Source organism: Salmo trutta, chromosome 4 (genome assembly GCF_901001165.1).
Source record: "Salmo trutta chromosome 4, fSalTru1.1, whole genome shotgun sequence".
NCBI lineage: Eukaryota > Metazoa > Chordata > Actinopteri > Salmoniformes > Salmonidae > Salmo > Salmo trutta.
Genome location: NC_042960.1, coordinates 27,112,409 through 27,122,696, shown reverse-complemented (window position 1 = coordinate 27,122,696; position 10,288 = coordinate 27,112,409). Strand labels below are relative to the sequence as shown.

At 40.1% G+C, this 10,288-nt stretch overlaps 1 protein-coding gene across 1 annotated transcript; it reads left to right on the top strand.

Annotated features, from left to right (window-relative positions):
• Window positions 1-2,367: 2,367 nt before the first annotated feature.
• On the top strand, window positions 2,368-6,642 carry LOC115192179 (prothymosin alpha-A). The gene is made up of 5 exons (XM_029750390.1): window positions 2,368-2,550; window positions 4,957-5,025; window positions 5,310-5,400; window positions 5,592-5,674; window positions 5,758-6,642. The coding sequence occupies exons 1-5, from the start codon at window positions 2,506-2,508 to the stop codon at window positions 5,797-5,799; spliced, it is 330 nt and encodes a 109-aa protein (XP_029606250.1). The 5' UTR covers window positions 2,368-2,505; the 3' UTR covers window positions 5,800-6,642.
• The last annotated feature ends 3,646 nt before the right edge of the window (window positions 6,643-10,288 follow it).

Sequence of the window (10,288 nt, the reverse complement as noted above, 5' to 3'; positions counted from 1 at the left end):
TGTACTATGTACGTGCCCGTGTGAGATAAGATCCCATCTCTGTAACAGGACAACACACATGTTCCCATCCAGGACTGGATCCTCTCTGCAGGTCACAGCATGTAGAGTCCATAGGGGCCTCCTTAGGAAGAGATGTTTTCATTTCTACAACGTAACACACAGCAACGTGACACAGATGCCTTACAATTCCTTACAAATTTAACACATGCTTGCTTTGATCTTTGAATACATACCACACATTAGTGCACATTTACAGCATGTAAGATTGAAAACATGCAGTCAGAGTTCTTTGCAAATGTAGAACATTTTTGTTAACACACAAAACTTTTTTCCATTCTCTGTTTTCCTATTTTATTCACTACAGAAAATAACAACCACAAATATTGTTATGTGCAAATGCCTAATAAATATGACCCTAGGTACAACTGTAGCAACTAACTACTGACATCAGTGCCCTATGTCAATGGGATCATACTATATGGTGCATAGCCCAACTGTCTCAATAGGCCATTTAAAATACATTCTTTATTCAAAATCATTAATTAACATATGTCCACATCTAGTAACTTTGTGCTATCCAGTACTGCGGGTTTTAAATAAATAATTCCACACTCTCCAGGTTTTGCAAACACCCCTAGTGGAGTACTACATTTGATTGAAAGTCGGATTATCCAATCCATGGGGGCAAAGCGTCATGTTTATGTTTGCTCCAGTTCATCTACCAATGAGGTTAGTTCTTTTACAATCACGACGACATATGGCACTTGGAAAAAGCCATCTTGGTGAGGTAAGTATCTCCTTTTATTTCAATGGTGCACACATGCATACAAGGAATCACTATGCAACACTGTTACATTTGTTTTCTGACAATGTGCGAGCTTTTTAGCTTTTTTCTATAGTCCTTGACTCCTTGGTGTAGTAGGCTATAGGTTAAATTCATTATGACTTCATTTTTTATTTGTGCCAAATTTCTGCACATTGTGCGTAAAGTATGTGCATAAAGTAGCATATTAATGAATTTCCTGACTGATTGCTATTTCTAAACAATGGATCCTCCAACAAATATGCTCTAAACATCTTTCAGATGTAAATCTTGGTGGCGTCGACCTTCACTCACACAAACACACAATAATGGCTGAGCCGGGAAAGGGAAGCTTGCGGAAAAGCGCGCATTTCGGTTTCCAGGGCGCGTGCGAGAGAGAGAAAGACAGAGAGAGAAGAGAAAGGGAGGGGCGTAGATAGAGAAGGGGAGGGGTGCGGAGGGAGAGAGAGAGAGAGAGAGAGAGAGAGAGAGAGAGAGAGAGGGAGAGGGAGAAAGGGAGAGAGGGAGGGAGAGAGAGAGAGAGATTTCTTCATTACATTATTTAGGCTGCATTAATTCATATACAGAATATAATGACATGTATTTTAGCAAACTAGACCGTCTATCAGTCAAATGAAAGTGCACGCAGGGTCAACCAGCAACACCTCATATAATAAACATTACATCAACTTTTTAAGTAATGACTGATGTGTTATTACATATAACAACTGCGGATGTGTGTGTTATATGTTGCCCAATGCAGTAGTCTAGAACTGAATCCATCTGTCCACTATTGGACATATCCTATGTGGGAGTTGCAATTGAATATTGGCATATATTACACACTGACCCGAGAATCGTCCACCGAGAGACTGAAAATCAGCTTCTATCTCAAGGCCATCAGACTGCTAAACAGCAATCACTAACTCAGAGATCCTGCTGCCTACATTGAGACCCAATCACTGGCCACTTTAGTAAATGGATCACTAGTCACTTTAAACAATGACAAATAATGCGACTTTAATAATGTTTACATATCTTACATTACTCATATCAAATGTATATACTGTATTTTATACCATCTATTGCACCTTGTCTATGCCGCTCCGCCATCGCTCATCCATATATTTATATGTACATATTCTCATTCACCCTTTTAGATTTGTGTGTATTAGGTCTTTGTTGGGAAATTGTTAGATTACTTGTTAGATATTACTGCACTGTCAGAACTAGAAGCACAAGCATTTCGCTACACTCGCATTAACATCTGCTAACCATGTGTCTGCTAACCATGTGTATGACCAATAAAATTTGATTTGATGTAATCTTGTGTTGACAGAGAGGAGCCTATGCTATGGGGGTCATCGATCCCAGCGCGGTGGGACAGACAGCTACTCGTCAAAGCAATGATTCGGAGAGACTGTTTAGGGGGCGTGAGCGCCTCTCTGAAAATACTGTCCATTGTTCCCCTCGGACCAATCCGGGCTAGAAATGTTCCTAATTATGGACCAATCATAACGCACTGGCCGTCCCCCGGCTCCACCCAGAACTGTATATTAAAGGTTCCTCTATCGAGCCATATGTCACTGGCACTACTGGCTGTCTTTTTTTCTTTTACAGTGGTCGGACTGAGTGGATTGTATCATTATTTATAAATATTTTTTATGGTCCCAACATTTGTTACATTAGGCTAAGACAGAAACATGGCTGACGCAAAAGTCGAAACTAGTACGGAGATCTCTGCCAAGGTAAGTGGACGGCAATTTGTGACCTGAGTGATGAATAAATGACAACTTCTACACTTTCTTTCATTTAAATCTATTCCGGACTAAATATTTTGAATGGAGAACAACTATCGGAAGCTGGAACAAGTGTTTCGCCGAGCTTCATTAAACCTAACTGGCGTTGGATGTGTCTTCTGTTGCGGATGTTGGAATGGAAACAGTTTTATTGGAGATCTCTGTCATATTAGATAAAATGTAGCCAAACAATATTTATCGAAAGTTGCACTCACTCACTAGTCTATTGAAACACACGCCAAGCGATGCCTTTTTTTGCCCGGAGTATAACAGTCTGCGCGCGGTTCTTTGTTTATGCTAACGTGTCCGTTCACTTGAACACCGATTTTAAAGCTCTTTTGAATAACTCAATCACACACGCACGTCTGGTTTACCGTTTTGATTAATTACCTTTGTTTGCATCTAATATCATATGGAAACATTGCAATTACCGGACGCAATCGCGGCTGCTATAGTGACTATTGATCCATTCTCCGATTTTGTACCACGCACCGGTCTGTCATAACTTGCTACTTGAATATATCCCATTGTTTTTGGAGGTGGTTTCATGGAGTATATGATATTGATATAGAAGTTTATGGGGAATGGCTCGGGCATAAAAGCATCGCGCCTTTTAGAATACAGAATGAGGTGAAAGGGATCTAAACTGCGCGTAAATGTTAAATAACGTAACCAACATAAAACAATTATACCCGACCTAAGTACGAGATGATCTAGAGAGGGAGGTTTAAGAGCGTAATTATTTTTGCATAACTGTAAACGGAGTAATGATAGCTGCTCCTGTCTTAAAGCTCAGTGTTAATGTTGACTGATTTACGGCTGTATTGACATGGATAAGCCACCCGATGTGTTCATTCCACTAGGCTTGTCTGCGCGCAATGTGACAGTGCCTCGATCGGAGCTCCGGAGCCTCCGGTTTAAGAGCATCAGTTGAGTGTATATGTGGGCTTTGGTGGCGCCAATAACGATAGGAATAACCAGTGTCGGACGTGAGTGCGAGCGAAAAGTTGAACTGTGGCCATTATCTCTTTCTCTCTCTCACACACACAACCTCCTTTACAGCGTAACCCTATTTAGAGAGAGAGAGAGAGAGAGAGAGAGAGAGAGGCGTTCACGACAAACCAGCACTGCCTCTTGAAGGCATAGTTTCTACCTGCTGAACCAATGGCGCGCTACTTCTTACATTTAACACTTTTAGTAATTTAGCAGACACTTATCCAGAACGAATAACAGTAGTGAGGTTTCGTACTTTCTTGCCGTACTGGTCCCCCGTAGGAATCGAACCCAAAACCATGGTCTACCAACTGAGCCACAAGGGACCATATGCTGCTCAAACGATCCCCGGTGATGATAAAACAATGCTAGTATGTTGATGTCTCTCTGTTAGCCTATAGGATGAAAAGTATGCTTAGGTTCCTTCTCTGTTGGAGCGGCGGCGCCGCTGTGCGTAGTTGCCTATAGGTAGGCTACAATACAATATTGGCATTTAAATGTATTGTTGAAGGTGGAGGGTACAGGGAGATGTAGCTGCTTACCGGCGTATGGGCTCAGCATTACTCAGACTAATTCAAGAATAGATGTCCTTATAGGAAGATGTTAAAACTAATGACGGTAAGAAAATCTTTATTTTATTTTGGGCACTAAAAAGGGCTACTGGAAAAAGTGCTTTTGTCCTTCAAGTGAATGGCCTAAACATAGCCTGCAACACCAACACCCGATCAGAATGGTTTTTGATTGATTACAAACCTTATTGTCTTCATTTGTAGAATGGAAAGTCAATCAAACGCATATCCCTTCTATGCGCTATTGTCTCACTTCCCTGGAGTTAATTTAGTCAACCTCCTTCTGGTAGCGTTCGTTTGCACGCTCTTATTGGCTGTGTTAAAATAACCTACCAGGGTTCAACGGGAATTGTAGTCTTTTTCCGGGCGTGTCTTCATAGCGTGCCATTAGATGGTTCATTGACTGAACTACAGTTATCGTTGCACTCAACTCCATCATGGTGTCAGGATGTCCAAAAGTTGGCGGGGAGTAGAGCAGAAAAGCAACCAATAGCAGGTTTAGGATCAAAGTATTGCATTTCAAATGAAAAACGAAAGCATTCACAGGTTTAGGTGAGGTTGGAGGGAGAGAGGGGGTGTGTATGTGTGTGTGTGTGTGTGCGTGCGTGTGTGCGCGTGTGTGACAACCTTCTCGTTTCTGCTCGTTTAGGTAGAAGTCATCAAAACCACACCCAACTCTAGAAATAAATCTGAAGGGGTGAAACCTTGATTGAACCTGTGATAGATATTTTATCCACCATGTGACACACAACAGATGACTCAAACATAGTCTCTCATTTTCACTTTTCCCCAGGACCTGAAAGAGAAGAAGCTTGTTGAAGAGGCAGAAAATGGAAAAGACACCCCAGCCAATGGAAAAGCTGTAAGACTTCACCTTTAAGACTACCTTTAATAGACCCTTTTCCCCATTTTACCTCTAAGATGGAACCATCAGCTTCTTTACACCTGTTCTCACCTGTCTTCTTCATTATCCTTATAGAAAGGTATTTGTAGAAGTAAATCTGAGGAAACTCATGTTTTCTTTTGTTTTTATTACTAACAAGATATCATCTGGTTATTACTTTCACTTCGAAATAATAGTGTCATCCAACATTTATTCTTCCCTGGAGACAAACATATCGGATGCATTGTGTTGTTTTTCCAAAGGAGGCTGAGGAGAATGGTGATCAGGACAATGATGTAGAGGAGGAGGATGATGATGTGGGAGAGGAGGAGGATGAGGAAGATGATGCTGAGGGTAAGTGATCTGGTCTTTCACAATGCTAGGATGACAGAGTATCCATTACATGTTGACATATGCACCTAGTGGCAGTGATGTCTATTTGCTTGTGTCAGAGGCAGTCTGCCTGTGAAATTGTTTTGTTGGAGCGCCCTCTATATGTTATAAACTGTAACTGCAAGAATCTAAACCTGTCTTCCTCTCTGAAGGTGATGAAGAAGATGATGACGATGAGGTCGAGGGTCGTGCAGGCAAGAGGGCGGCAGAGGATGATGATGATGATGATGACGAGGTAATGCAACAACTTGAATCTATCTATTGCATTTACATGTAGAAACTCAAATGACTGATCACATATTGACGTGTTCTTTGCAGGATGATGTTGGAACAAAGAAGCAGAAAACCGACGATGATTAAGAGTTGTGTGTTCAACCCACTGGAAGCTGCTGCAACCTCTCTCCTTAACCGCCGAGCGTTTTGGAGGGAAACTGTGGTCATCATCAAGTAGAGTTCAACGTCCGTGTACACACACACCAAACTGCAATTTTTTTAGAAAACCCAAGACGTCAAAGTTCTACCTTCTTAACAAGATACAGTACTTTAAAATGAGAATTTGTTTGTATTTTTATTTACATTTTATATTTTTGTACATATTGTTAGGAGGTCAGCCATTTTTCGACAGTGATCTCTGGTTACCAAACGGTGCTTTGAAGTTGATGCTTCTCTATGAAATAGACTTTACTTGTGGTTTGACCATGCCATGCTATCTCAACACAAACTTGTACAAATTTCAGAAAACAATTAAATTCAAAGCATTCCAGTAACTTTGTAATTGTACTTTAGTTGTACCATACAAAGTTGGTGTGTATGAGATGGCAAGGCCAAAGAAAATAGGTTTATTTTCTGTTTGTTAAATGGCTGTCTGTTATGGCCTGTTTAATGTATGTGTGAATTTCTTGTATGACAATAAACCTGAATTTTATTTTGTGAGTTCTTAATTTCTTCTGATTCGTTTATTTTTTTGTATTTTTGACCCATCATAGATGGGTTTTCATAATGTTACAGACAGCCACTTCAACTAGAAAAATCATCATGCAGTTTTTGGCTCTATAATCTATAAAAGCATCATTTTCAGACATGCTGTTCATTTGTTTTATTGGACTGTTAGAACTGTATATCAATGTAAATTACTCATGCCTTGGCTTAAAGACTTCAAGATCTGGTAAATTATATTGCATTTAATAAATTTACCTGAGTGAATACTTTCCTTCCGATACATATTTCTTTGAACACCAAATATCACACATCAGTACAAAAATATATGAAGTGCCAATTGTCCATTTCCACATGCATGCTCTTATGGGTTAATTTCGAGGAAATAACCAGGGAAATATTTAATAACAATTATTAGCCCAATGGACTGTGTCCTTTCATTTGACATTAGAAGAGTAGATGTTGAAATCAAAAAGAAACCTAACAGTATTAATCTGTTCAATATATAAACTTCCATGTAATTACATCAATCAATTACCTTATTATGACATGATAATAACCACAAATACAATACAACTTTATTGTCCTCCCTCACAAGTTACATAATCACACACATTATGTTAAAAGCAGTATTACAGCTCATTCCTTTGCCTACCACGTGTCTAGCGTCCCTGTGGTTGTGCTTTATGTGGGAACATGGTTTCAGGTGGGATATAAAAAGACATAAAACCGCTTCCTGTCACATTGTGCAGTATTCAGGTGTTTTTGAGAGCTGTTGGTTCTGTGGTCAGAGTGGAAATTGGCAATGAAACTGTTGGTTCTGTGGTTTTGCTGTGGGGCTAATAGGAACTTAAGCACAGACACAAACTAACAACCTCACACCTTGGACGAAAGCCATGCCGAAACGAGTCGGAGTTTTAAAAGTTGTTCCACTGAACATGCCATAGCAATAATGGAACTTTTAAGAGCGCTATGAAGAGTGCCTTGGTTCTCCTTTTTTTCTATTACAGTGCGAGAGAAGCAGTGCTAATAATAAGAACCAGTCAACCAGAGAGCAGAAAAAAAATATTGCGGTTCCTCCTCCAATGCTGCTACTGCCTCCTCAACAAGTGGAAAAACTAGATGTTTTTCTATTTCAGGAAAACATCTCGCTAATGTTTTCTGTTTCACTCTAGACGGCTGTGTAGACATAACTCATCTTTGATAAATAACCTTGGATGTTGTGGATTAATGAAGTATTTTATCTATTCAGAATATCAACATAGGGTGTGGTGCATGGGCCGAGATATCAACATTGTAAGGTGTAAAGCAGAAGGGAACCGTCTTTATAATGTATTGTGGAATACATGAACATGCAATATTATTCAATGGGGGATACTGCTACTGAAAATTATACTTCAAATTGGGCTACTACACATTCTGATCTAAATTATTTTAAATCAGAAACAGATTGGCGTGGATTAAACACTCATTTAATGAAGCATCATATACATACATATACATATATATATATATATATATATATATATCAAAAGTTTGGACACACCTACTCATTTCAGGATTTTTCTTTATTTTTACTATTCTCTACAGTATAGAATAATAGCGAAGATATCAAAACTATGAAATAACACATGGAATCATGTAGTAACCAAAAAGTGTTAAACAAATCAAAAATATATTTCAAAGTAGCCACCCTTTGCCTTGATGACAGCTTTGCACACTATTGGCATTATCTCAACCAGCTTCCCCTGGAATACTTTCCCAACAGTCTTGAAGGAGTTGCCACCAGTGTCATCAGACCAAAGGACTCATGTCCATTGCTCGTGTTACTTGGCCCAAGCAAGTCTCTTCTTCTTATTGGTGTCCTTTAGTAGTGGTTTCTTTGCAGAAATTCGACCATGAAGGCCTGATTTACTCAGTCTCCTCCGAACAGTTGATGTTGAGATGTGTCTGTTACTTGAACTCTGTGAAGCATTTATTTGGGCTGCAATTTCCGAGGCTGTTAAACTCTAATGAACTCATCCTCTGCAGCAGAGGTAACTCTGGGACTTCCTTTCCTGTGGCGGTCCTCATGAGAGCCAGTTTCATCATAACCCTTCATGTTTTTTTGCGAAATGTCTTTAAGTAACAATGGACTGTCGTTTCTCTTTGCTTATTTGAGCTGTTCTTGCCATAATATGGATTTTTACCAAATAGGGCTTCTTCTGTATACCAACCCTCCCTTGTCACAACACAACTGACTGGCTCAAACGCATTAAGAAGGAAAGAAACTCCACAAATTAAATTTGTGTTAGTCCAGTTAGTTACACATATGTGTGCGTGTGTGTGTGTGCATATGTTTGTATGTGTGTGTGTCAGCTAGAGAGTGCTAGAGAAAGCAGTCAACTAGTCAGTGTGAGGCTAAAGGTTAGTGGCTCACTGGGTCACAGATTAACACTGTATTTCCTCATGCATGCCATGACACTGTACCACACACACACACACACACACACACACACACACACACACACACACACACACACACACACACACACACACACACACACACACACACACACACACACACACACTCTCACAAAATGCAATGCTATCCTGTTCTACATATTTTGCTATGTCACGGTGATACTGTAGCTGGAGTGAGTTTTTGGACTGATGAGAGCAAACATATTTCAATCCTGATCCCTCATTGCTTTCCCAATAAAAAAGACAATGAAAAGCAAATTACACTGCTACCCTCACCAAAATATGATTTGAAACACATCAATGTAGCTACACCAACATTTAGCTAACTAAAATTGCACACTCTAATAGTTCCCTAGCTCCATAACCCCAAATTACACACATAGTAGAATGTGCTCCATTTACCGCAATTCACCCAAATTACACAGACCATTTCAGTTACTCACAAATCAAGAAGTTCTTCTCGGAGCTGTCTGTCCGGCTGGGTGGAAAAGCTGCACAGGGAAGAGAGTTAAATGCAGCCACTAAGTCACCAGTATTCTGCTGCTGTGTTTAAGTATTGTTTCTAACCGGGAATCTGGCATGCACCAGGATCCTGAGCAGTGAAAAAATCCAAAGGGTTAGTTTGGCTCCTATGTTCTGTAACCATCTCTTCCTTTCAGTCTAGCGAACCCTGCTGTGTCCTCTGTTTGAACATAATGTATGTGCCGCACATCCAAATGGAATGCCTTGATTCTAGAAATCTCTCAATATCTCACCTCTCACTTTCTCTCTTACTCTCTCTCTCTCTCTGTGTATGCAGAGGGAGCAGTATAATGTGTGTGTGTTCTGAACCCAGGCTTTAGTTCCCTGGCACATAGACAGAAGAGAGAGAGAGAGAAACACTCTCCACAGCACCTCCCAGAGAGCCACAATGTATGGTACTGTATCTCATACCCCTCTACTGCCACCTGGTGCTAAGAGGTAGTGCTGCTCCATTTGACATTGCAGCCACCTTGGTAGAGCTGTCTTCTGTAGACTACCTAATGAATAATAATAAACCAGCGCATCACCATAGCCCAAAATATATGAGATGCAATAGAAAATGCCAAGATTAGAGTATAAATGACTTTTTATTGCCTAAAGCCTTCCTCAAGCCTTCTTTATCCCTCACTATGTTTGCCTTTTCTTATCCCATTGACAGCCAACCAGCCTACTGACCTTGTGAGCCTCTACTACTCTATCATAGACTCTCTTTCACACAGGTACATGTTAGTTTTATTTATTTTGTCTTTTTGTTTGTTCAGTGTCCAGTCTTTTTTTATTTTTTGCATATAATCAAATGGACTTCTTCCCTTCTCTCACTTCCTTGACTGCTCTCTCAAGAACCTCAAGGGGGTATAGACCCCTGCTTGTTTTATGTTTGTATACACAGGGAATGTTGTCAACTTTCCCTGCTATGCGGACGACACAG